At 38.1% G+C, this 27,714-nt stretch overlaps 1 protein-coding gene across 3 annotated transcripts; it reads left to right on the top strand.

The window, feature by feature from the left end:
* Positions 1-9,400: 9,400 nt before the first annotated feature.
* LOC141929649 (receptor-interacting serine/threonine-protein kinase 2-like) lies at positions 9,401-25,893 on the top strand. 3 transcript variants are annotated; one of them, XM_074839405.1, is made up of 12 exons: positions 9,513-9,579; positions 12,012-12,177; positions 14,434-14,587; positions 14,786-14,941; positions 15,084-15,232; positions 17,018-17,067; positions 18,178-18,339; positions 19,087-19,172; positions 20,649-20,717; positions 21,511-21,679; positions 22,906-23,040; positions 24,366-25,893. In XM_074839405.1, the coding sequence occupies exons 2-12, from the start codon at positions 12,026-12,028 to the stop codon at positions 24,686-24,688; spliced, it is 1,605 nt and encodes a 534-aa protein (XP_074695506.1). In that variant the 5' UTR covers positions 9,513-9,579; positions 12,012-12,025; the 3' UTR covers positions 24,689-25,893. The 3 variants fall into 3 exon arrangements, with proteins under 3 accessions (XP_074695507.1, XP_074695506.1, XP_074695508.1); XM_074839407.1 differs by having other exon boundaries at positions 9,515-9,579; positions 12,016-12,177; XM_074839406.1 differs by lacking the exon at positions 12,012-12,177 and having other exon boundaries at positions 9,401-9,579.
* The last annotated feature ends 1,821 nt before the right edge of the window (positions 25,894-27,714 follow it).

The following is a 27,714-nucleotide window of genomic DNA, read 5'->3' as shown; positions in this document are numbered from 1 at the left end:
GCCAACTGTGGAAATCCCCATTTTGGATAACATTAATAGCCTTTAGAATAAAGACTAGAAGGCAAAGATATTTTAAAAAAACCCTACCAAACCACCTTAGTCGCTTAACCATGAATATGCCCATATTTATTTCCTTATTTTTATTACAATGTTGTTTGCAGGTATCACTTTTCACTTGGGAGGTAACAATAGACAGGTTTCTGGAAACAGGCAGTCTGAGCAAAAGCAAGCAATTTAAGCAGTGCTATTTTTCTTGCTATTAGATTTGAATATTACACACATAAAACTAATTGTAGAGAAAGTAATCTCAAATGGGTCTCCCTTCCTCTTGATGCTTCTTGAGATAAATATCATATCCACCAACTTTCTTACTTGAATGTGTACATAGCTAACCAGACTCACTACAAGTCCTGCAGCTTATATAATAAAATGCACCAGATTGTAGAAAGTGTTTTCCACACCAACATTTAAAATTTTTGACATCTTTGTGGCAGCCTTAGCAAAATAACCCCACAGTTTACTTTTCTTAGTGGAAATTTTTCCTAATTTTTCAACAGTTCAAGGCTAATAACAATGTTAAGGAGTTGAAAATGTTTGATGTCACACCCTTTCTTAGAACTATGTTTCACAGTTATTTTGCAGAAAGGTTTTTTTTAAAAAAACAGAAGAACTGTAATCAAGCTGTGCTTATAGGACCATGTCTAGCTGGGTTTTAAACATCCTCAAGGATGGAGACTTAACCTCTCTGAACAACCTGTTCCAGTGTTCCATCACCTTTATAGTGTTTTCCTATGTTTAAGTAGTTTTCCTGTGTTTCAATTTTTGCCCATTGCCTTTTGCCCATTCACTGCGCAACACTAAGAGTCTTGATCCATCTTCTTTACTTCCTCCCATCAGGTGTTTTATGTACATCAGTAAGATCCCTCTGAGCCTTATCTTGAAGCCAAGCAATCCTCATTCTCTCAGCCTCTCTTCCTGTGTCAGATTAATTATCTAATCATCTTCCTGATCCTTTGCTAGACTTGCTCCAGTATGTCCATGTCTGTCTTGTACTGGGAAGCCCACAACTGGGGATGCAACTCCAGATATGGTCTCACCAGTGCTGAGCAAGATATCTCTTGACCTACTGGCAACATTCTTCCTAATGCAGCCTGGGATGCTTGTTATCCTTCTTTGCCTCAAAGGAACGTTGCTGGCTCACATTCAGCTGCTTATCTACCAAGGACTCCAAGGTTCTCTTCTGCAGAGCTGCCTTCCAGCTGGTTGGACCCCAGCATGTACTGGTGCCTGGGGTTATTTCTCCCAGGTGTGGAACTTGGCATTTTCCTTTGAATTTCATGGAACTGCTGTTTGCTCATTTCTTCATCATGTTGACTTGCTTCTGAGTGGCAGCGCAACCAGTGCATATTAATTCAGAGAGTCACTAAATCTGGTGTACACACTGCCAAATATATGCTGTTGTATTTTGCTTTAAGAGGAAAATATTTTCTGGAGATGTGCATAGCATTGTGCAAATATACTTAATGCCAGCTGCTTCTCATGACCCTGAGCGTACATCTCTGTCCTGGTTTTGGCTGGAATAAAGTTAATTTTCATCCTAGTAGCTGGTATAGTACTGTGTTTTGGATTTAGGGTGAGAATAATGTTGATAGCACACTGATGTTTTAGCTGATGTTTTAGCTGTTGCTAAGCAGTGTTTATACTAAGTCAAGGACTTTCCAGCTTTTCATACTGCCCTGCCAGCAGAGGCTGGGAGGGGACACAGCAAGGACAGCTGACCCAAATGAGCCAAAGGTGTATTCCATCCCATGTGATGTCATGCCCAGTATAGAAACTGGGGGAGTTAGCTGATGGGTACCACAGCTTGGGTGTTGGCTGGGCATCAGTCAGCAGGTGGTGAGCAAATGTATTGTGCATCTCTTGGTTTGTATATTCTCTTATTATTGTTTCCCCTTCTTTTTCTGCCCCATTAAACTGTCTTTATCTCAACTCACAAGTTTTACTTTTGTTTTATGACTCTATCTCCCATCCCACTGAGGGAGGGAGAGTGAGCAAACGTCTGTGTGCTGTTTAATTGCCAGCTGGGGTTAAACCATGACAATCTGGCATCTATGTAAGCAGGAAAGATCATGGCTTTTCCCTTAAGCCTGCTGGTGTTAGGGGTCATCAGCTTCTCTTGCACAATTTCTAAATGTTTCCTTTTTAATGTTTTCCATATGGCTGTCTGTTTTGCTACCTGCTTTTCTGACTACTGGAGCCAAGAGGAAGTGGGTGTATATGTCACTCCAGGACATGGATAAGCCTTGGTGGTTTTTTCTCTCCCACAGTACAATGGGGGAATTTGCAACAGGTCATTTCTTTTTGTTCCTACTTCCTGGAAAGAACACAAAAGTCCACCCCTTACTGCCTGTTTTCACTCATGCCACACTGCTATTTTCTTAAAAAAGCAAGAGGCAAAAAAGTACTTAAGGTAATATTATTACAACCATTTACTTTTCAGTTAAGTTCATTTGCCTGTATTAAAATGGATAGTTAGATAATTGAGAAGTTCAAGTCAGAATATGCAGCATGATCTTCTTTTTGGACTGATTATTGTGACATTTTCTTATATCATGTTACTATTAATTACTATATTTTTGGCTGAAGTGTCTTTGCCACGGATGAAATGCTGGTTTCCAAAGAAAGCTAGCAAGGTGGTTGCAACACACAACTGAGGACAGCACTTGGGTTCTCTAGCCTGTTTGGACGCTGCCTACGTGTCTCTCACTGTGTGTCGCTGTTCTCTCAACACTTTCACAGGAGAAATGATAGTGATCTCCATCAGCTAAGCAATTAAAAATTTACTGGAAGAAAGTGCTAAGCAAAAGCCAAAGATTGCAATGTTTAGGCTTCCTTTGAGGAGTTCATATGCAGTGTTGCCATCTCAAATATTCAAAAACTCAGCTTCTCAAACTAATATGTTTTCAATGAGACTGTGTAATAAAAAAGTGTTCTTTTTAGTTGTCTTCCAAACTCTTGGGTCTGTAATGAATAGGTTCAGAGGATTTTGATATGGCAGCTTCCAAATGAAAGCTGAAACTTGTACTTACCCCCTTGATTGCTACAAGATCTGTTAAAACTGTTTTATTAATAAATTTTGAACAGGATTGAAGTTCCATGAGTAGATTTTGTGGTATAAAAAGACCTGTTTTCTTTTTTTTTTTTTTAGACGCTATCTCTTCATATCACTCATGCAATTCATGGATTCTAGCCCAGCTAAAATTTCTCAGGTTAACAAAGGCTTCTTTGATCTGCAAAGGGCAATGACACTTGTGGTTGGAAAGACTGTTGGGAAACCAAGATAAATTCTACTTTTTTTTTTTTTTTACATCCTCTGTGTTGGCAGCTTTCCACAAAGAAGGAGGAAGTACTCATCTCCAGAAGCATTGTACTTAATTCCAGTTTAGTGTGTTACTGATCAAATTCAGAGAATATAAACTCAGTAGACGTCAATTTAGAGCACTGTTTCACCATAAGCAGAGTGTTTTCCTAGATGACTGAAAGTCCACTGACGTTTATTTCAGCAGTTCAGAATTATTTCTCCATGTCACCACATGCAAGTGGCCTACAAGCAGGCTTGATTATACCAGCCTTAAAAGGAAGTCAGTTGCAATCTGTATCTTTCAGATGCCTTTAATGTACATGTTGTGGCAACTTTGAAAAAAAAAAATTAAAAATCCCAAAACAAAGCAACTCAAACCAGCCCCACAATGGAAAAAACATTTAATTTAGATTTTTTTTTTTAAATCCTTGTTGATTATTTGTGTTCATTTGCATATTTTCATATTTCAGAATTATCAGGCAGAGAAAATGTGACAATTAAAAAACTTGCCCACTTTCCCGTGGAAAATCCAGGAGGCAGGCATGGCATTGGTAAAGATGTTAGTGCTGTGCTCTTCCATAGGATGGGCTTCTCTGGGGGATTTGATGAGTATGGCTGTACTTTCGCTCTCCTTGGAACAGGTATCCTTAGGGGAACAAGGAGGGAGTGCTCACTGTGTTCCTTTGCCTAGAAGAGCTTGAGTTTTGCTTGGTATGGGTAAAGGCTTTGAAAGCCTGCTTATATTCTCTTACATACCTATGCTATACATTCACAGCAAGGTCATACAATGTAGGCCTCTGTCATTTCACCATTAGCTTAGTAGAACTATTTATCTGCAGGTATATAATTGATGGACCTGGAGCTTTAGCATTTCTCCACCCTGCCTTAATACTGTTTAGTACATCATGTTCCAAAACAGATTGCAAACGCCTGGGATGTGGACTAGGGCACTTTTTACAAACCATTTAACAAGTTGAAGTATGAAACCCTAAACTCTCTGGGTATCTGGGTACCCTGACCCTAAGTCTAGGAGTTCTTCATTTTGTTGTTCACATTTACGTGAATTATGAGTTGTGTGATACTGTTTAAGATTCCACTATTTAAAACAGTTGGGTAAAGAATTAATAAATCGAGTGGTGTTCCCTATAGGTCAACACTGGGACCGGCACTGTTTAACATCTTTGTCGGTGACATGGACAGCGGGATCGAGGCACCCTCAGCAAGTTCCCCGACAATGCCAAGCTGTGTGGTGTGGTTGACAGGCTGAAGGGAAAGGATGTGCCATCCAGAGGGGCCTGGACAGGCTGGAGAGGTGGGACCATGAAAACCTCATGGAGTTCAACAAGGCCAAGGGCAAGGTCCTGCACAGGTCAGGGCAATCCCAAGCACAAATACAGGCTGGGCGAGGAGTGGATTGAGAGCAGCCCCAAGGAGGAGGACTTGGGGGTACTAGTGAATGGAAACTGACTGTGACCCAGCAATGTGCACTTGCAGCTCAGAAAGCCAACTGTGTCCTGGGCTGTATCAAGAGAAGTGTGGCCAGCAGGTCGAGGGAGGGGATTCTCCCCCTCTACTCTGCTCTGGTGAGACCCCCCCTGCAGTGCTGTGTCCAGCTCTGGGGACACCAACATCAGAAGGACATGGACCTGCTCGAGTGGGTCCAGAGGAGGCCACAAAGATGATAAGGGGGCTGGAGCACCTCCCCTGTGAGGACAGGCTGAGAGAGTTGGGGGTGTTCAGCCTGGAGAAGAGAAGGCTCCAGAGAGACCTTATAGTGGCCTTCCAGTACTTAAAGGGGCTACAGGAAAGTTGGGGAGGGACTTATATATATTGGCAAGTGTAGGGATAGGATAAGGAGTATTGGCTTTAAACTGAAAGAGGGAAGATTTAGATTAGATACAAGGAAGAAATGCTCTGCTGTGAGGGCAGTAAGGCACTGGAACAGGTTGCCCAGAGAAGTTGTGTCTGCCCCTTCCCTGGAAGTGTTTAAGGCCAGGTTGGATGGGGTTTGAGCAACCTGGTCTGGTGGAAGGTGTCCCTACCCATGGCAGGAGGGTTGGAACTAGATGATCTTTAAAGTCCCTTCCAAACCAAACCATTCTGATACTATGAATTTCTGTGGTACAATTTAATTAGGGGTGCTTGGCGCTGCTCCTTTTACAGAAACTGCCTACAACCAGCAGCTGTGATACTCTTGTTTAGTCGTCTCACTAATGACAAGGTGAATGCTACAACTATTTTCTAAAATAGCCTGGTATGGGTGTTTGAGGAAACAATTTTCTTAAACAAACAAAAAAAAAGGAACCCTTAGTTCAACTGCAAATCCATGAAACAGACACCATAATTTTGTATCTTGAAGTATCCCATTACAGTGGGCAAGTATCATGCCTGTTTGGAGTCCTATCTTCTAGAATAAGATGATTATATAATTGGCTGTATTCATGCACTATAGTTAGGGTTTTAAAGGTGAAATACAAAGCATTTGAATCCCACAAGTTTGAAGTCTAACACCATTTTAATATTCACTTTTTGCATGACCTTCTGAAATACACAAGGTGCCAAAGAAATTACACCTTAGAACATATCTCTGCCAAAATTATCCTGTACAGATGCTCAACTGGAATAACCAGATTGAGAAATGATGATGGGAACTCTTCTGAAATATCAAAGTGTAGTATTTACTGAACATACATCAGAGGCTTTGGTATTTGGGTCATCTTAATGCTTCGATCTTCTGGTACTGTGTCATTCTTTTATTGCACATACTCGCCCTATTAATGCTCTGTCTTATGCTGCAGGCCTTTAATGCTGCTTCTTGTAAAGCTCCCGTTTTGTTTTAAATTTGATATTAACTGAGTTCACACTGCATGACTATTATAGGGGGAGACCTATAAATCACTCATGTCTTAAACTGTGTTATCCTTTAGGCATCACTATTATTCCTATTTCCAGGATGTTAAGAACATATTTATGTTCCATATATACTCTCTTAGTTTGCGAATGAGCCACAAGAACAAGTTTGGATTGAAAAATCAAAAGTTCTAGTTCTTCTTGCATTGTTATGGTTAGGTTTTAAAAGACCTTCATTGGATACTTTGAAAAGTTTAAATATTTTTTTTACTGTTTGTTCTTTGACGCTTAGAGGTTCAGAGTTTTGTCTTCTGAATGAAAAAAAAAAAAACCAAAAAAACAAAAAACAACTGGTCTTTGGGTTTTTTGAGATTCATGGCTCTTGTGAAACACCTGGCTGTCATTTAGCATGAGCAAATGTACATATGAGAAATAACATACTGTCTCTGAATTCTTCCTGCAGTTATAGTCAGACACCATCTGCTGTGTGTAATTCCAATCCTGCTGTGATGGCTGGATTCACTCACTAAATAAGGAACCCTGCAAACATTCACATCATGGTCATCTGAAGTGCTCTTCAGATTGCCTTCCTGTTTATTGCTGTTTCCCTTTGCGAATGATCAGAAGCACACTTGGTGGTACTTCTGTTAGAATCTCGGTCTTTCTCTGTCCTTGGTGATAGCACCCAGTCTCTAGGTATCAATCAGCTACTGTTTTTGGCAAGAGTTGTGTCTACTTCTTCAGTATCTATGTATTTAGGTATCTGTATGGCAATAACATGCATAGGAGATTAGAAAGTTCAGTGTCTGTCTTACCCATTATTCCTTGCTGGAAGGTTTTACTCCAAGTATTCTCCATAATTAAACAAAAACCAAAAACCACAAAACCCAAAACCCCCCAGCACAACAAAAAAACCCCAACATACAGTCAAACTAAACTTTGGTTTTCTTAATTTTGTCTAATTACTGCACAAGACAGCCTTTGTGTGAGCCTGTGGAGGTTTTTTCCTTGCTCATTATTTGTAAGCTTTCATATTATGTGAAAGGCTTTAAATTTCTCTGGATAAATTATGCGTAGGTAAAATACTAACTGATTCTTTTTAATTAACATGTTCAGTAATAATGATGCTTAATTAGTTCAGACCTGCACCGCAAATTGGCCTGTACATTTCTGGTTTCTCCAAATATGGATTAAAATTAAGCTCTATAGTTTTAAACTGAGGTTTTTTTAAGATGAAAACAATAGTCAAAAAGAGTAAACAAATGCAGGATTGTTCTAGTACCCTGCTTCCCCAGCACATAATAGTCTAAAAATACAGAAGTACCTAAGACTACTTTAAGTGTCAAAGAATTTCTGCAAAATTAAGTCCTTGAAACTGTCTACAAAGTTCCCCTCCCCCCAAGAAGTTTCTCTAATTAGTTGTAAGGATGTTGAACAGCTGGGATTCTGCTGCAGTACAGTCTGAGCCTGACAGGGGAAAACATTTTTAATGTACTTTTTACAGAAGTGTAGACTATGGACACAAATGAATGTGGTGTTGATAAAGCCAAGGGGAGGAGGATCCTGTGGCCACAGCAACCCGACATATTTCCAGCCTTCTCCAGGACTGTTACAGCTCACTTTTTATACCTTTGTTACTTCAGCTCCCTCATACTAATTTCACTTTTGGAGGGGTGTGCTGGGCAGAGAAAGCTGATGCTGGTCAGATAGCTACAGCTGTCAGGAAATAACGCATTGTACATGAAGGCATACTCCACGCTTCCTACTCGTAGTGAGCTTCCTCTCAGGCCATGGAACCCTAGCCACATGATTTTTAGATATAAGGGACTTTCCCATGGTCACAGGAGGATTAGGTAACTGCCCTACTGCTTGTTCCCTCCCTGTTGGGGCATTAGGATTTGATCCAAAACCAACAGAAGTCTGTGGACAGGATCTCATTGACTGACATTGGCTTTAAAGTCACACTCTATGAAGAAATACAGTCTCCATGGAGTAGAAAGTTTGAATAAACGTGATCAACTGAAATGACTGCTTTCTCCTAAAGTCTACAGCCTGCATCCAGCAGTCCCATCAACCTTCAGTGTGAATGTATATGCTGGGGGCCTAGCAGGAATACAATTAGGCCTTCCAGAGTTTTCATAAAATTAAAGATATTCTGGACTTTTGGCATCTTCTAGCCCAGCCTCCTGCTCAAAGGAGGACTACCAGCAGTGCTGGATCAGGTCAGCCATAGCTTTGCCTAGTTGAGTCTAGAAAACCTTAAAGGATAGAAACTACAACCTGAGTGGCCCATTCCAATACTGCGTTATCTACCTGGTGAAAAAATTTTTCTACCATCTGGCTTGAACCTCTCAAGTAGAGACATCTGCCTATGCCACTGGTTGTTATATTCCACCATGGAGAATAATTTGGCTCTATCTTCACGCAACTGACCTTCAAATAGCTGTAGGCTTCTAGTTAGACCCCCCCCTGCCTCCTTCACCTGACCAAACAAGACTGGCTCCCTCAATCTCTCCTTGTAAGGTATGTGCTCTAGGTAGCTGCCTAGAGCTACTGCATCCTCTCCAGTTTCTCAACATTTTCTTTGAACTGAGGGCCCTAAAGCTGGCTACAGTGTTTCAGATGCAGCCTCACCATTTCTGAGTACTGAGGTATAATATTCTCTTACTTTGCTGACTGCATTTCTAATGTAGCCCAGTATGCAATTGTCCACACTTGTGATAAGAGCATACTGTTGGCTCATGATCAACTTAACTTCCATCATAACCCTCACATCCTTTTCAGTAGGGCTACTCGACAGCCAGTCAATCCTTACTTCTTTGCAACCTAATGTTACCCCTATGTTTACCAACCCTGTAAACAGAAAAAATGGCAATTTTCATTCTCTTTTAAGATCAACTTGACTTTAAAAGCTTAAAGGGATGTTGTACTTGTGCTGTTGGCTTGAGCTACTGCAGAGATAAGCATCAGCTGCACAATCTGCGAGCAGCTCTACATGCTTCCGTAGCTGGGCTATATCCAGTATGGTGGTTTTCACTCTTATATAGCCTTCCCTCTTGGCATTCCTCATTGTGGCAAAAAGTAGCTATCCAACCTCTTTTTCTGAAATTGCTCTCATTAATTACAGGCAGTTAACAAATCAGCCTGTGAAAATCCATCTGCAGTCACTAAAGAGTTACAGCTTGTATATCCGACCAGGAAATTTAAGATGTTTTCAGGCAGCCAATAAAAAGAGAAATCAACAACGCAGCTGACTCACGCAGGAAAGGTCGGGTTGTGTTTGAATGCAGTTTAAAGCCGACTCACACTTGGTATCCACAGCAGTTTCACTCCATTGTCCCACAGTTTTTATGCCTGTATTTTCAGAGGTAAGTTGATTTTTTTTCCAATTTCTTTTATTGAGTCATCTTAATATTTAATGTAGAGTTTCTCTCATACTAAGGAAAATATCTTTGCTATTAATTACTTTTTTAAAATTACCTTTAAAATTAGAAACTTGAAATAAATGGTTTTATAGCAGTCTCCCTCCTGCTGCTGCCTGCCCAACTAGGGGAGGGTGACAAAGCTGTCAGAGTCTTTTAGAGTCTTACTAAAAATAATATGAAACACTTCATTGCAAAGGTCACCTAAGAAATATTGGTTTTATAGTTTGATAGTGAGCTTTTAAAACGGTCTAGGAGAAAAAACATTCAGAAGGGTAGAACTATTGGAAAAAATGGCTTTGGTACCAAACTTGCAATCTGGGGGGTAGAGAAAGACTTTGTTATCTGTAATTCCATGATAGTCCCATATTCCATGATTAGTCTTTCCAACTGTTTCAGGAATCTGGACAGCATCCTAGATAAATAAAAGAGTTCTCATTTTAGGGTTAAACTTTTCTGGAGATTATCAGCAACTCACTCTAAGTTGAGGTGTGAAAACATGTACAAACTCAGACATGGGTAGAATCGTGCTTGGCATGTCATAGTTTGTAACAGAGAAAGTTTGAAATGGTTTTCATTTTGTTTTTAGAAAATCTCTAGTTAAATTAGGTTTTGCAAATCCAAAATAGGAGCTGATGGGTAGATTTATCTAAGTAGCCAGTTAGCAAGAATTTAAAAAACTGTTATAGCTTTACTTGATTAAATTTTAAACAAAAATACTTTCAGGAATGGTTTAGATTCTCTATTCATTGTTTGATCTTCCTTGTACTATGTTTGGAGTTGAGTAAATTATTTTGACTATTTAAATCATTATTTATCATAGTATATAATAAAAATGAGACATAATTTTGCTCCTGCCAGCCTTTTGATTACCTCCTTTATGCTTAGGACTGGTAGATCTGTGTGGTCTGTCTTTGCAACTTTAAAGGCTAAATGGCTCATTTGGAAATTTATCTTCATTCAGAGGAATCTTTTCCAATTTTCTGAAGCTCTTAACCTGTCTGTCAGACTCCTACCATATTGGATTTATTCTTTAAGGAAACTCTAAGTGAAGCACCTAAGGCAGCTATTACCTTCAAACTAGAATAATCTAACAGCAAAAAGTTCAACTGTGTTTTCCTATCAGAATTAAACACTATTAAAGCCAAACTGGTAAATCAGCTGCCAAATTTTTATTTGCATTTTAATTGTGATTAGATGCAAAACTGAGCTTAGAGCCCCTCTGTGAACATGCCTGCATGGCACAGCTGAGATACTGAGGTTAACCAAAAGTAAGATGGTCATGAACAAGAAGCCATAAGCACAGGCAAATTTAATCTTCATTTTGCTCATGGAGAATAAGTGATCTGCTCAAACTCAGAAGACTTTCAGGCCTTCTGCATCCCAGGAGCTCTTTTTGTAGAGCCCATCTTCTAGAAGGACACAATTCACACTCAACAGTCTTTACTGGTTACTTCAAGTTGTTGGCCCTGTTACTTCAGTTCCCTCATGTGTTTCCTTTTCTAGCTCTGGTCTACTGGACCCTGAAGGGAGTATTCCAGTTTCAGTTCTTCTGACTCACTGACCACTGATCTTGCAGTAATCCTTACCCATGGTTTTATCCCATCTGTTTTCTTAGCTTGCTTGTTCTCCTCTTTCACTTTTGGTTATCTCTAGTCTAATGTAGCTTCACAGATGTAATTAAAAATGTTACTCGTGTAGTAACACAGTGATGATTTGCAGAGGTTATCTCCAATCCTCATGCATTGCCATGCAATATGTCTGAGACATTCAGATGGCCCTAGAGAGGTACTGTATAGAGAGAGGATTGGCCAAATTAGTGGCTGCTATAAAGACACAACTCCATTTAGCAGAGTCCTGCCAGCTTACAGAAGTCAGGTCAGGTGCCTTTTACCCTGCTTTTGCATTCACATGTGACGTTGTATTAAAGAAGATATGAGAGAATGATGCAGAACACACTGAAAGGAGTTATTGAATAATTGCCTTTTTTATGAGAAGCAGGGAAACCATATTTGTCTAGCATGTAACTGTAAGATACTAGTTTGCTGTCTACATAATTCAGTATCACTTTAAAATCACATTTTAATCATATAGTATAAATACTGACCCAACATTTCAAAGTCACCAGATGGAAATAATAATGAGGAATTAATTAGCAGCTTCAGATGACAAGTTATGGTCCAGACACTCCTTCGCAATTATTGCGTTTTTCCTGTCTTTATAAGGAAAGTCTGACAGAGTGGTAAAAGGAAGCCTGTTTGGATTAGGATGATAGGTATTTGAGAAATAAGAGGTGGTGCAACTTCACTGGGCTTTGGTAGTAGTGACAAAAAGTAGTTCTTAAAATTTTTTCTTTTCTGCCATTTTTTTCCCCCAAGCCAGCCATCAAGAAATGGCCAAATCGTTACCTGTAATAGCTCAGGAAGATTTGGATAGCTTTACCTTGACCAGGACAGGCTCAGGCTTTGCACTGAAAGCCTTTCATATTTCTTGGAACACTCACATCGCTGTGAAGCTGCTGACCAGCCAGGACACTACAGAGAGGTATGTGTTGGCCAACTAACGGTGCAGGTGGGCAGCACAGAACTGCAGTGATGGCACCGGAATGAATTGTGACATCTGATCCCTAAACATGTCTCTGTTCCTAGAAATCCTCACTAGCCAAGAGGAGGCTTGGAGGCCGTTATACTGAGAAACAAGCTCTATGTTTTTTTACAAATTTTTACAAAAGTAGAGCTTAATCCTGAAGTTATTAATTATCTCTACTATAATAATGTCTACAAACCCTGATCAGTACTAGTAATACTCAGCATACTATAGCATGACATCTTTCTGAAGGTCCCTGAAGAGATCTCAGTTGACTTTAAGACCAACTTAAATTTCTAGACCTACATGTACCAGGTGAGAGAGTAGAGAAATGGGAGGAGAGAGGGATAATGGTCAGGGTTACAGGGCAGCAAGATATGTACATGTCCTAATTATAAAAACAAATGAGCAGTAACTGACTGGCGTCAGCCTACTGACCTCAAAATTCCAGTGTGCAACAAAAACACAGAAAGCTTCCAAAAGTAACCGCAAGCTACTTTTGATGAAGCAAGACCAAAGCATTTTAGGGAATGCACTGACCTGACTGTTTATCAAAAAAGGAGTGTCTGATGTGCATATATGGACTAGTTACTCTTGTTAACTAAGAATGCTGCCATGCAGGTGGCTTTTTGTTTAAAAAACCAAAAGTGTCCTACCTGAACACATAGTGTTTAATTTGTTCCATTATAAAGGCAGGGGAGGAAAAAACAGTATACAAATATTTTTAAACTGACAGTTTAAATTGTCAGTGACACTTCAAAAACCAAATGCTACCAGAATTTGGGAAGAGTTGAAAATTTTAAGGGGTTTTTTTACGGCTGGGGGTGAGGATTGCTTCTTTTTAGACAATAGAAGTCCAGCAATTTTGTAATCTGAACAAATGTTATTTTTTAATGAACAAATGTTTAAACAAATGTTATTTGTTTAAAGAACAAATTTTCCTCTGTCCCCTGTCCACATTTTCTTTAAATCAAACAAACCCTAAAACAAAACAGTTAGTTACAGACATCAACATTTTCCTTTGCTTTGAATTTAACATGCTACCCTGATTTGGCATCTTTTCACTCAAATTTGCTCCCTAAAACTAAAGCCACTGTTTTGCTTTTCTCTGTCTTTCTACCATTCTGTTCTCTTGTTTACACTACACAGTGTTTAGGAAAGCTGGGAGAATAAACTGTGGTTTACTCCAGCTGTAACATGTTTCTGTGTGCTGATGATAAATATTTAGATTTGTGGAAATAAGTGTTAAAACAGGTGAGCCTGTGAATTACTTCCAGTGATTAGTTTACAGGCTTGTGAATCAACACAGTAAGTGTGAGAAACTGAAGTCTCAATGTAAAGGCTGGTTAGCATAATGAGAATGAGCTCCAGGTCTGTTGAAATCAACTGAATTTTGAATTCATTTCAATGAATTTTCAGCTCACAAGTACCATAATCAGATATTTAAAATCAAACATACAATTAGAAACAAAATGAACCTGTAGCAGAAGTTATTTCCATGAAAATGCACAATTGAATTGACAGTTCAGTGCTTCCTGTGCACAAAGTAGTAACTGTTTGAAGTCCTCAGACAACAAAACTTATTCTTCTGATGGTGATCAAAGCCAAACTTTGTTATTCTCTGTAAATAAACTCTGAATTCGCATCTACAATCCAACTGCAGTTGAGCTTCAATCAAATTTGGCAGTGTCACTAGAGTGGTACTGTTTACATCAGATCTGAGTTTGTCTTCACTTTGATATCATGCTATGACATGCTATATCATATATCATTTATATAACATGGTCCCATTAGATAAGCATGGAAGATCATAATTTCCTTCTAAATGTGGATCCCACTAATAGCAAAAAGATACCATACAAGTTCTTGGGGACAGTAAGGGGAAAAAACCTTGATTTTTCTTAATCTAGCATTTCGTATAATTCAGCTTTCTCCTGCCTTCACACTTCAATCCTGCTTTAAACTGTGTTCTAATGTTCATAGCAAAGAATCCAGAGGTCTTTCATGTTATATTAGAAAAATACACTACACAAGGGATAGCTTCATTATCCTAGAATTGTTTGGAAGGTGATATAATATTTGGTTTATTGGTAGAATTATATTAGCTTGTGTTCAACCATATGGTTATCTCTCATTTCCATATCCTACACTATCTCATCTCTAGCTGAAATTACCTTCAGTCTAACCTGCCTCTAACCTTTTTTTTTTTTACAGGGAGTGGAAGTTGCTACTTCAGGATATAGCAAGTGTCAGACGCGTTGAGTCTGAATGTCTCCTGCCTTCTCTTGGGATTTACCAGTACCACGGACTTGTGGGAATAGTGACTGAATGGATGAACAATGGATCCCTCCACTCGCTCATCCATGAGGTACATAAAAGAAGTCTTCTTTTATGTGACAAAATTAATTACAAGGTCAGCCAACAGAAAAATCAGCATGTAAATTATGGACAGTAGTCATAGTCAATCTGTTCTTTAGCTTCTGTACTGTACTTCTGTTTATTGCCAAATGAAAATGTGAATAGTAACAATTTCACACTTCCAAAACCTGTATTTTGTGTTACTTAGCATCAGCTGTACCCAGAGGTCCCATTTCCCTTGCTCATAAGGATCCTGTCGGATGTGACTGAAGGGCTGCATCACCTTCACAGCCTCAAACCTGCTTTCTGCCACTGTAGCCTGAAACCTTCCAATGTACTTTTGGATATGCAGTACAGAGCCAAGGTAGGAGCTTCTAATTTTAGCCTATTAATGTAAAATCCAGTGAGTGTCCTATTGCTGCATATATTTATCCTAATAGTCAAAATTTTAATACCAAGACTTGAGGTATTGTTACTAAAATTTACTTTTTTTCCTATCTCTGTAGATATCTGATTATGGTCTAACCAACTGGAGGAAGCAGCAACTGAGGTCAGACCTGCAGAACTGCAACCAGAGAAACTGCCAGGATTTAGTGTACCTCCCTCCTGAAATACTTGAGGGAGGCCCTCCTTCCCAGGAAGGTGATATTTACAGGTGAATGAGATTTCTAAGGGCAGGTCATACCTAGTCCTTGCTACATTCTACAGTGTTGCTGAAATACTTATTTTCAAAGACACTACAGTAAAAATGCCAGGTCTACAAAATGTAGTAGGCCTCCATACGAGGCCAATTTCAGCAGTGAATTAAATGTGAAATTCCCTGTATTTGGTGAACAATATATCAAGGTTAAGAACTCTTCTCAAAGTTTGTCATGAAAATATTTATATAATGGACCTAAATGTTTAAAAAGCATAACATAACTGCCAAAACTTTCATATACATTTAGAAACCAGGTAACTACTTCACATAAGTTCTAAGTGTGAACTGTTGTTAGCTTTAGTTTCAAGAAGAAATGTTTATGCCTAGATGAGGCCCAGATAAAAATAAGATCTTTGTCTCAATAGTGTCCCATTTGGGTCCTATGGAACTCTGCTGGAATAACTTACTGAGACACTCAAGCATTCATACTTTTTAAAAGTCATTTATATGAAGGAGGAAGATTACCTACTGCCACGTGTCCCTTTTGGATATGTTACATGCTTTGTGGTTGCCTCAATAAATGAGACTGTTGTCTGTATGGACATACATTGTTACAGCTGGCATACAAAGCCTGTGGACTAACATTATAAATAACTTTTAAGCATGACCACTCTTCTGCTTTCAGAGCTTTTATGGAAGTAACAAATTTAAACTCCTTCTTTATTGTCACATAAATGACGTGACTAATCTGATGCTGTTCATAAACACAAGATTTTTGTGCAGGAAGAGTGCAGGCTTGCTTTCAGGTAGCATAATTCATTTTCCAACATGTCATTCTTATATAATTTTAGATGCTCTGATGTGACTCAGTGCATGAGATTGGTGCACATCTAGACAGTGCTGCAACAGAGAAAACAAAAGTGTGTGTCATATATGAAATATTAAGTACATGTAAGTTACATGTATGTCCACATTACATTAATACTTTCCTAGAGGGTATTTAAGTAAAGCACTTTCAGATTTCATGTGGAAATAAGGCAGAAGAGGGCATTCTTTTAAACATTGTAATTCAGCACTACAGTGAGATATGAGTAAGCAGATATGTTTATCCTAGAACTGCTTCTTCCCCTTTTGATTGCTTTGATTCTGACTCACCCATAGCCTGCTTTCTCTCTTCCAGAGGCCTTCTTGCTTCTGCCTCTGATTTTGCAGATTGAGCTTTTTATCAAACAATTGTATCTTATACCATCTGAGTTGTGTGTTACATATGTAGATCTATGGTACCACTGGAATACTTCCTAGGATGTCAGAAAAGGAAAAAGGTATCTGGACCCTCATCAAAATTTGCTGAAGAAAATAGACACACAGTGGGTCAGAATCAAGTTTTTGGTAGGTTAATTGATGTGCTTGTCAGTAGCTGAAAAGTTCAGCTCTTTCACTTGCTGTTTGAATTACTTGAAAACAAAACAAAAATGATAGAGAAAGGAGAACAGAAGGTTCTGAAATTCACAAGAGCAAATGGAGATAAGGTGGTAACCTGAAATGTAATTCTAATTGATCTTACGTTTAAATTTTTTTTAAAAAAAATAATAAATCAAAATTAATATTTTATAAGAACAGCTCAGCTGAAAACTGAAACTTAATAATGCAGGAAAAAGGATCTAATCAAATTAGAAAAGACTTGGATACACTTAGCCTTGAAAAACTCCTTTCTCTTAAACCAATAAACTTTCTCTTGGAAATGAGAACATCGATATGGATTGCAAACTAATGAATGGTATTTCACTGTTCTTTTTTCAGTTTTGGAATACTTTGTTGGGAGAGCCTAAGCAGACAGAAACCTTTTGAAGGTATTTATCTCTATTGTTCATGTCAGACTTTGTGTTGCCCTAATCTTTCCCACAAATTCCCTTATTGTAGGGAAATCAGGATACAAACAGCACTGTCTTTTTCAGATGTCCCTTTGCCTTCTATTACTGTTACAGCACAAAGTTCCACATTCCAGGATGTAAAGATTAGAATCCCTCAACAAATGCTCAGTGTTTCCAAGGAAGCTGATCTTCCTGAGAGGGAAAGGCATAGCTTCTTACTTGACTTGTATCATCTCTCTGTGCTTGCTGAAGCACTCTGTTACTGAGTTGGGTTTTCCACTTACTTTTAGTGAGGAAGAATATCACTTTATATTTGGCAGTTGTCACTTTAAAATTGGGGAACAATTTAGTGACAAACAGCTTAACTGGATGAGCAGAATGCTGATTTTTAAAGTTGCTGTGAGTTTCAAATCCCAATCAAGAGATGCCAGTTCATGCTGAATTCTCTTAAGTAATCAGGGGATCTTACTTTCTTAAATGAAAGTGTGAGCAGTTTTAAAGAACTTAGTTTGCAAAGCATTGTATAATAATTGTCACACTCTATGAATGATCCCTGTTTAATGGAGGGTGGAGATCAATGAAAGGCTTCTTTGCTATAGGCTCCATTCTTCATGGCAAAGCTGACTGAAGGATTCCTGTATTTTAGAAGCTGAGAACCTTTTAGAAATACTGCATAGAATAGTACCTTAACGTTCATACAGTTTATGGCTGCCATCTTGTGGCTGCCATCAGGAGATATTTTTTGTACAATAGGAGTTACATTCTTATAATGCAGGTGGATATAAAACTGTGTGTTTCGAATATACCCATAATAATTACATGTATTCCTGATGTATGTGTGCGCATGTAGTTTACAATACATTTGTGACAATATTTGGACAGAGTTCTTTATCCTGAAATGTTCCAATAATCAGCTATAGTTAATTGTTAAAGATTAGCATATCTATTCACAAGTGTTAATATATTTTTGCTTTTAAAAAAAGCAGTCTTTGTTTTAAAATATACAAAATAACTTATGTTAAATATCATTTTAAGAAAGTTCTGTGGTCTTTAATATGCTTTGCAGTGACATTTTCCTATAAATTGCAGGTCAAACAACCCTGCTGGAAGTTTTGACAGGAATCTGCAGCGGTTTGCGGCCTGGCATTTCAGAAAAGTTTATACCAAGTAATTTGCCTGAGAGGAATAGACTGTTGCATCTTATCGCTCTATGCTGGTATCAAGAACCAGATTATAGACCACGTACTGCAGGTAACATTCAGGAGTTGCTTTCCTTGTAAGATACGCAATGGAGATTAGTCTTGCTGGGAACATTGCTCTAGCACCCTAAATCAATGACAGAACAACTGAAGTGAAAGTAGTCTTTAGATCATCAGAGTACTGTAGATGGTTTTTCTAACTGAAGCTTCCTACCAGAAATGGCTAACTTATCTCCAAAATTGTGTTTAGTATAAAGTAAAAATGCATACAAATAAACACAGGGATATTATTAGCTATATAATCTAGTTTAACAGAGATCAACCTGTCTTCAGCATTTCTTGATTCCATTGCATGACCAGTTCCCTCTGAAGTGTGCTATCATTGTTTACTTTAGTGGAATTGTTATGTTTATCATCTGTTTCTAAAAAGATAGCTAAGAAATGTTAAAATTGTGATATTTGAGGAAATTTCAAAGTTGAAGTGCTGCGGAAGCAAACTGCATATAGTTTTATTGTGATAGACTTATACAGTCATATGTAAACCTTTTGCAAGTAATTTCACTATATCTGTATGAACACTTAAGAAAATATGATTTTAATGTGACTGTAATCATTCTTCAAAATCAGTTCAAAAATGAAACCAAGAGCAGGAGGTATGAGGTGGAAGTTATATTAAACTAATTTCATCTAGTTCATCTAGCTACTCAACAATAATAGTAAAATTGCAGTACGCCAATGCCTAAATATAGACACACTTTCATACGCAATGTGGTATTTAAAATGCTTTATTACCCTGCAGAATGTGTAGACCTTCTAAATGGAATTCTGATTAGTATAAATAAGGAGGAAATTTCCACTGCAATCTACAATCTGATGGATGCAAAGGTTAGTGCAAAATTAAGTTTTATTCTCCGACAAGGACATTACTTGATTTTTTTCAATTTCAATCTTTGTGGTCCAAAACTGGGAAAGGCTTTGTCTTCATTGTTTTATTGGACATGCCAGAGAGCTGGAGAGCACCCTTTGGCACTTCAGGTTCATTCAGGAATTGTACAAAATATATTTTGTGAGGTTCTCCAGAAACTATGTTAATTGCTACCTGCGATTATAAAAATATGACAGCTTCTTTCCAGCTGTAGTCAGACTGGTAAGCTCGTGTGAGTGAGAACAAATATCAGCCTTAAGCAGATCAGATTAGGGCTAGAACCAAGGACAATTTTTGTTGCATGTACTGGTTAGAAGATGTTTAGTCCAAAACCTGGACAGTGTTTGTATCTGTTGTAGCAATACTAGTATCGGCTCTTTTCTGTACGCTTCACTGCTTCTAGATTGATATGCTTTAGGCACAAGACACTGCTTGTCCTAGGGTCTCAGAGAGTTCTCTGATACCACAGAAATGGATGGGGAATGGCCAGCAACTGAGGGATACAGCTAACTCCATATACATCTACACTGCCATGGGAAATCTGGCACAAATCTGACTCCCACAAATATAGCAATATCCTACGTAGTTAACTTAAGATAGTCATAGTGGGGAAACTAGTGACACATGCTTCAACCCTTGAACAAGTATTCTGACTCCATCTGGATTTACACAACCCATGCTGTGTTGTCGGTTTCATTGCTGTGCTTATGTGAGTTGTTTATGTTAATGCATGCTGGATTATTTCTACATTTTGCAATCACATTCTGGGATTACAGAACAGACTTGATCAATGTTTTAAAAGGTGACATAGTTACAGTCCAAGTCATTTTTACTACTTTTGAAGTTTGTTTAGGATTGTACTGCCAATCCATAATCTAATCAATCTGCCTTGAGCAAGGTTTTATTTTTCTATTTGTTAAATTAGCAAAGAGCACTATTTATTATTCAAACAACAGAACTGATAATATGTTCAAAATGACTGTGAAAATCCTACTGGAGATTCTTAAAAATGAATTGTTTCATAAATGTTGATGTATATAAACTAAAAAATAGTTTAACAAATCTGCTGTGGATATACAAAATGGAAAAAAGTTACAAGTATTGACACATCCTTATTGTAGACAGTTTGGCATGCTAAACACAGGATGGCCCTGCTGTTTGGATACTTAAAGGAAAACATGTTATAACTAGCCCAATCTTCCTTTCTCTCAATATAAGGCTATTTTCACCTTCCCCTCCATGATTCAAAACTGGGTTTTAAAATAAATTTGAAACAGCATAAGCAGTAACAGGGTAGAGTTGTGTCAGATTCTACGCCCACTTACATGTGTTAAAATGCAGAATTGTTAGTGTCAGTACAAATTCTTGCTCCAGACAACTGTGAATTGAACAAACCATACATATGCTTACTGGAGTTACTGTGCTATTTTTTCCAGGAGACAGCACTCAACGCATGCAAAGGTTCAGAAATATACACATTGCAGACGGGTATATGCAATTCAGAGGTGAGCACATGCCATGAAGTCTTACAAGAGTACTTAATAAACTGCTTGTTTCTCCTGCCAGCCCTGACAATGTAAAATACAAACACTGTAGGGCAAAATGACCCTAACCCTTTTTGTCCCTAACCAGGATAACTCCATCCAGTTAACTAACAAAACCCACTGTGTTACCTTCTTCCAAGCAGCTGACTCTGATGTTGCTCTTGCAAAAACAACCTCCTCCACTTAAGAGTTGCTTTGAACCTCTCCTTGAAGAGGTCCTAATGAAATTGCAAAAATCTAACCTTTCTTGTAGTGTGTTCAAAATGATGGCTGGAAAAAGTGCTAGGCTGAATTCTAGCATTTGCAACCAGTTTTCTTAGAGCAAGGCCAACTCCTTCGTGATAACTCCAAAATACAGTTAAATCCCATTTTCAAAGTGATTTTGGCACTTGTGGCAGGCCTGTCAATACTGAAAGATACAGAGATAAAACTTGAAGCTCACATGTCTCGACTGGAGCTAGCTTTAAACAGCTCAAGTTCTAATGACACCATGGCTGCTGACAGCACAGGCTGCAGAAACAACCTAGGACTGCAGTAAACCCTAGCACAACTAGCTATGTCTTTGTGCTGCCACAGTGACCCAAGGCAATGGCTAAAGTTGAATTAAGTATGTCTGCAGGCTCAACAGCTGCATACCCACTGTGCCCTGCACTGTGATACTACTGTCTTATATTCTAAGAGAAAACTGCTTAGAAAAAGCTTTGGAACAAAAGTTTCCAATAAGATAATTCTTCTCTATTTTGATCTTTTTCAGGTTATCTGTCCACGAAAAAACAACCACTTAATCAGCAAGAAAGTTCCTTTTGTAGTGCCAAGTTTGTCAGCTATTCTACTTAATAGCGGCGGAAATAACGCAGGAAAAGAAAATATTCTTGAGAGGGGTCTGTCAAATATTATCCCACAGAACACAACAACAAAGAAAGGTCTCTACCTTGAAACATATTCAGCTCCAGCTATTCTAAGAAAAGGATAAATATTACCAGTTGTTCCATATACAAGTTATTTTCCATGTAAAATTGTCCCTTCTCAGAGTATAGCTGTGCTCTCTACTGGTATCATCTGCAGAAATCCAGAGATGCCACAATACCATTTGATTAAGTGTACAGATCAAAAAGTCTTTTTTTGCTAATTTTTGGTTTGTTTTTTTTTTTTAGAACCCTGACCTACATGTATAGCTACCTTTTCCTCATGCATTAAATATTGCCTGTTGCTTTAATAGAACCCCTGTCCTGGGGTTCCCTCCTAGGAACCACACTACCTTTGTGCCACCAGGAATAACTGCTTTTTTGTAACTTGCTAATAAGAAAAGAAATATGTTTTAAAAAGACTGTGTTGCCAGGAACATGTGAATGATTCCTGGTAATCTCCATTTCTAGATAAGTAACTTCTTTTGCCCTTCCAATGTGGATTTGTCCTCTCCTTGAAGGAGAGGACAAGAGTACTTGTGCTATTCATCTTGTAAGTACTTGTGCTATTCATCTAACATCTGTATCAAACTTTCTACAAAGCATCTTGGCTTGACATAGATGATATTCACATGTCTCGACTGGAGCTAGCTTTAAACAGCTCAAGTTCTAATGACACCATGGCTGCTGACAGCACAGGCTGCAGAAACAACCTAGGACTGCAGTAAACCCTAGCACAACTAGCTATGTCTTTGTGCTGCCACAGTGACCCAAGGCAATGGCTAAAGTTGAATTAAGTATGTCCAATGTGGATTTGTCCTATCAAAGTGTTAGAATTTGTGTCAAGAAGAGATATTTCTTTAAAAGCTTTTTCTGTACTTCTCATGCCTTTGGATACAAAAGTTGAGCCATAGGAAATTTACTTATAGCAACATCTGCATTTCCAAGCATTTTAGTTCTGATCAATAGCCATCAGATTTATGGACAGAATAGAATGTTCCATAACTTCAGAAACAAATTCCTACAGACAGTTTGAAAAAGTCAGATGTATGTAGTAATATATACCAAAATCTTCCTAGGAATAAGGATGTATTAACAAGTGCCCAAAGAACAGCTAGTAATAAATAAGCGCTCTCAAGTTAGTCTTCACTTCGGTTACAGTTTTCTGCAGTGGCTGACATGTATAATGTTCTGTTGTTTTTCAATTCAAAGGTCTCATCTTACTCATCTTAAACTTTTTCTAGGTCACCCAGGCTCTGACAGTAGAAAATCAAATTCCTTTTGCACGATTCCTTTACCTGGTTCAATTGCAGGCAAAGAAAGCAATCAGCATAATGACCCACCACTGGCTCTTAAGCACACACCACAAGCAGTGACAGGTAAGACACCATTTCCAGCTCGAGGTGGCAATAGTCTCCCTGGCCAGATCTTAGTGATTAAATTGTTTAAATTTTGGAGGACATGGATCTCTAAATTTTGTGCACATTTTCGGTTATTCATTGTAATAACTCCTCCAGACTTGGTACAAATGTCTCATGAGTCTATTTGTGTCTAGCTGCTCCTATGTTCTCAGAAGTTCAGGCACTGGCCACCAAGAACCTTGGCTTTTTCTTTTCCAGGGTCATATTCAGGCGGAGAACAGTTCTGAAAATACCATAATAAAAATGATATAGCACACACTGGATGTGAAATACATCAGTTGTTTAAGTCTGGAAAATTTTTTTGTTAATTTTAAGCTGTGTATTCTATAGCTCTAAAAAAAGTAGCTATTGACTACAGGTGACTAGGAGGAGGGGGGACATCCATTTTCTTACTTACATGCTCTCAGTTCTTTCTACCAAACAGAGGCAGAAAAGGCCAGCTTCTGATTTGTGAAGCCTGCCTCTGCCTGTGGGTGAAGCTTTGAGCTTTTTTTGCTAAGTTTTTGCAAGCTGGCCTATGATAATTCTCACATCTAGCTAGCCATCCTTCTACATTTCAATTTACTTCTGAGTGATGATGTAATTTCTGCATAAATCAACAGATTAGTGTGTGCAGGAAAACTTCATCACAGAACTCTACTGGCAATAATCAGAAATCAGAACGACAGAGGCATGTTCTCCAAAGCAGCAAGGGCTTTTGGTTACTAATTTTTCTCTTGGTGTGTGGTATTTACTGTACACTAAAAACCCTACCATCAGTCTAAGTATTCCAATCAGTTTGTGAAAAGAGACAGAACACAAAGCTCTTGACCATTTTGCCAAGAGTATTACTTTTGTTACTAGTTTGGCTTTGACATACATTCAAGTTCCCGGTTTCACACTATGTTTCAAACAGTCCTACTACCCTGAACTACCTATTATCTGTTCTTCCACTTCCTACAAGACAGTGTTTTCTCATCTATGTCAAGCCAAGATGCTTTGTAGAAAGTTTGATACAGATGTTAGATGAATAGCACAAGACCTGAAAATCACCTCCTCTTACACAATCTGAGCATTTAATAATCTTTAGAACCACTTATTTTCTGTAATCTGATCTTCATGAGTTCTGAACAAAAGATGAAAATACATTGGACTAGTTTTGAACAAAGAATGCAAATAAACTTAACTCCTACTACTCCTTTCCTCTACTGAATTTGTTTCTGGTGTTGATGCTATCACTTGCTAACAACTTCTGGAAGAAAAGAGCACTTAGTTTATCTCATTTTGTTTCCTTTTCACTCAAGATACTTGCTGCAAAGGAAACTGCTGTCAAATACTAGCATGCCAGAGACAGATCATACTGAGCTGCATGACAGAAGGACGCCTCAACCACATCCTTGATGTCCTTCGCTCACAGCAAATGTTGTCCCGAATGGATTATGAAACAATTACCTCTTACCCCACAGTGACTGGGCGTGCTCGGGCATTGTTGGACACTTGCCTTTGCCTTGGAGAGAGGGCAGCACAGGTTGTAGTGACTGTACTTTTAGAGACCAAGTGTAGTCCTCTGGGACAAGGCAGCCATTGCCCAGACTGTCCTTCTAAGGTAAATAGGCTGTTGTTGTGACTTAATTTTTTGCAGTTCGTTACATGCATCAGAGCACTGGTAATGGCAGTGATTCCTGTTAATTCCTCATTAACCCACTGACTGAAGTCAGTCCTTCCTACAGCCCATGATTTTAGTCCTCTAGTGGAAAAGGCTAGCTGGATTAATAGGTCAAGTCAATCACTGTCTGCAGAAATTACCAAGACTGGTATAACAAATTGTGGACCTTAGAGATGAGAGGACTGCAATGTGTGCCAGAGCAAATATAATTCAAGTCAGATGACACCTTATTTCCTTGATTTTTTTAGAAGAGAGGAAAATGGATCATGACTTTTTGGAGGTCACACTATGGAAGAACGGTTGTTACTAAATCCTTCCAAATAAGGATAGCAAACAACAGGTTACTGGATGAGGAGAAAAAAGTTTACTGCTTTTCACTGAGCTGGTATCCGAGCCAGCTGTTAGAGTGAAAGGCTTAAGAGAATCAAGAAATATTTGTTCAACAGGGCCTCAAGTAAGACTTGGAAACTGTATATTATGCATATAAATTACTTCTTTTCACAAATGATCATATGCTCTGAAAATGGGGCACTGATAGCAGCACTTTGGAGAGGTAGGGCTTAAAGTATTTACTAAATGGAAAAACATTAATACTGTATATCCATGTCATTCTCTAAGTATGTCTGCTGTTCAAATGTAAAGTGAAACCAGGAAGAAGAGGTGCCAAGCTGATGATTTTGAGATGGTGGTTCTGCTGCACTGTAAAGGAAAGTAGTAAGATTATTTTAATTATAATAAAAATGAGGTTATATAAGATGGTGATTTTTTTTTTTTGTAGGCACAGTAGGATTCCTTCAAGCTTCATGGCACTGGATTAACATGAGAACTTGTTATACAATCTACAACTATTTCAAATGCAAAACCACGTTACTCTGTTTCCCTATGTTGCATTTGTTCTCTCTGCAGTTTCAAACTGCTTACTGAATTCAGTAGTTTGGTAGCTTGCAGTTTTAAATACAGGGATGATGCATTCTCTACACACATTTAAGAGATAAGAAATCTGTTACATCGCATACAGCAATGCTGCTGGAACTATAAACAATTTTTTTAATGTAAATTCATTAAACTTTAAGACTGTCTTGAGGTAATATATTGTTACAATTAAAAGCGATGTCTATCAGAATGTGTTGACAACAGTTTTGCCTATTAAAGGAGTTAAACATCTACTTCACTGTTGAATTTTTTTCAGTCTACACTTTAAATGGGAACTTTCAACAGTCTCTCCTAAAAAAGGATGTCTTGCTTGTGAAGAAAAGAACTGCTGTCATGGTGTTTTGACTGTTTAGGAAGGCATAAAATAATCGGAGTACCACAGATAATCATTCACCTGTGGGAAATATTTACAGACTTTTAGAAGAGAAACTGGCAATATTTTTGAAACTTAATTACCAGCTTTCACAGATTAATCCATTGAGTTGTTCTGCTGGACACTTCACGCTTCTGTGAAAGATGTGCCAGCTGGCAGGCTATGTTGATTTTTTTGTCATTATGTTTTTGACATAGAAACAGTTTGGGCTCTTTTCTTGAAACAGCTGCCTACTTGAGAATATCATTTCATGCCAGACCTAAAACCAGTCTTAACTGTTAATTGCAGAACTGGCATCAAGCCAGTGGGAGCCCAAGTTATCTGTTTTTCCAGACAGATTTTTGTTCTTCTCATATTTAGCTTTCCAATTTAAGTATTTGTAATAGGATGTGACCTTAGAGTTAAATCTATTACTATCATGCTTACCCAAATTTTTTAAAAGATAACCCAAGAAGGCAGTTTATAACAAATTACAAACCAAAGGCAAATTCGTTACTTCATGTTCAAAAAAGCCTGAATAGAATTCTTTAAATATGTTATTTAATAATTAACTCTATCCACAATCAGATTTTTGCCACCTTGTTCAACTGAAATCAATGCATGAGTTTGAGATTTTTTGTGTTGATAGTTTGACTAAAAACACTGTTATAACTAGCTATGCTACTGTCAAAACCTTGCTATAAACATATTTAAGTTGACATAGCCAAAAGCATAGACTTCCTCATAACTCTCCCTTGTGTCATCAAAACATTTAAATTTTGGAGTTTGTTGACAGTTGCAGCTGTTGGGAGTCTTTAACTGTGGTATTTTTAAAGGGATACCACTAATTTATTGAAATGAAACTGCTGTTGATATAAAAAGTTGTGATACAAAACGAGAATACAGTGACCTGAAACTAGCATAGATTCATTTTGCCTCCCCAAAAACACATACTCTTATAACGCCTATAATGTGTTGGCTATGTAACAAAGACATTGATGTAATGTGTTGATCACATATTAACTGCTGATCATATCAAACTGCTTAAAACTTCTAGTATTCTACTTGTACCCAAGCTAGTTCATTGACTAAGATTTCTATTGTCCTTGCCTCTGTGTTCTGCAGTTCTCTTGATATCACAAACCAAAATAGAATAAATGACACCAAGCAAGGGTAAAGACAGAAGAATCAAACCGTTCTTTAGTATCTATGGGAAGAAAAAAGGCTTGAACGTGAAGAATGCCTAGAGTTCCAGGAAGGAAATATAAAACATGGGTAACTCTAGAAAACAGCCAACGGAATAATAAAAAGTCGTCACTTCAGGACTGACCATACAAAGTGATTAGTAAACCTCTCTCTTGCAGTTACTCAGAAAAGACAAAACTAGAATTAATAGATGTCAAAAATAAGCCATATTCAAATTCTATGAAGCTATTTAGATTTATTAATGGAACACTAAGTGGAGTATGCAGGTGGTTATTTTTCTGACTTTATTGTAATATATTTTTCTTCTTGATGCTGGTTGCAGCTATCTTTTGCTGACTTGTAAAAAGATGACTGTCCCTTGCCCTTTTTCCTATCTATACAACACCTTTATCTTAGCTGGGATACTTCCTGCAATGGAAGAACGTCTGCGCTAGAATTTGTTTGAGGTTAATTTGTGGAAAAGTAATCTGAGGTACTGGAATGAAATGTCTAAGAG

This window comes from Strix aluco, chromosome 14 (assembly GCF_031877795.1).
Source record: "Strix aluco isolate bStrAlu1 chromosome 14, bStrAlu1.hap1, whole genome shotgun sequence".
In the NCBI taxonomy this organism is placed as follows: Eukaryota; Metazoa; Chordata; class Aves; order Strigiformes; family Strigidae; genus Strix; species Strix aluco.
This window is presented reverse-complemented; position numbering and strand designations above follow the sequence as displayed.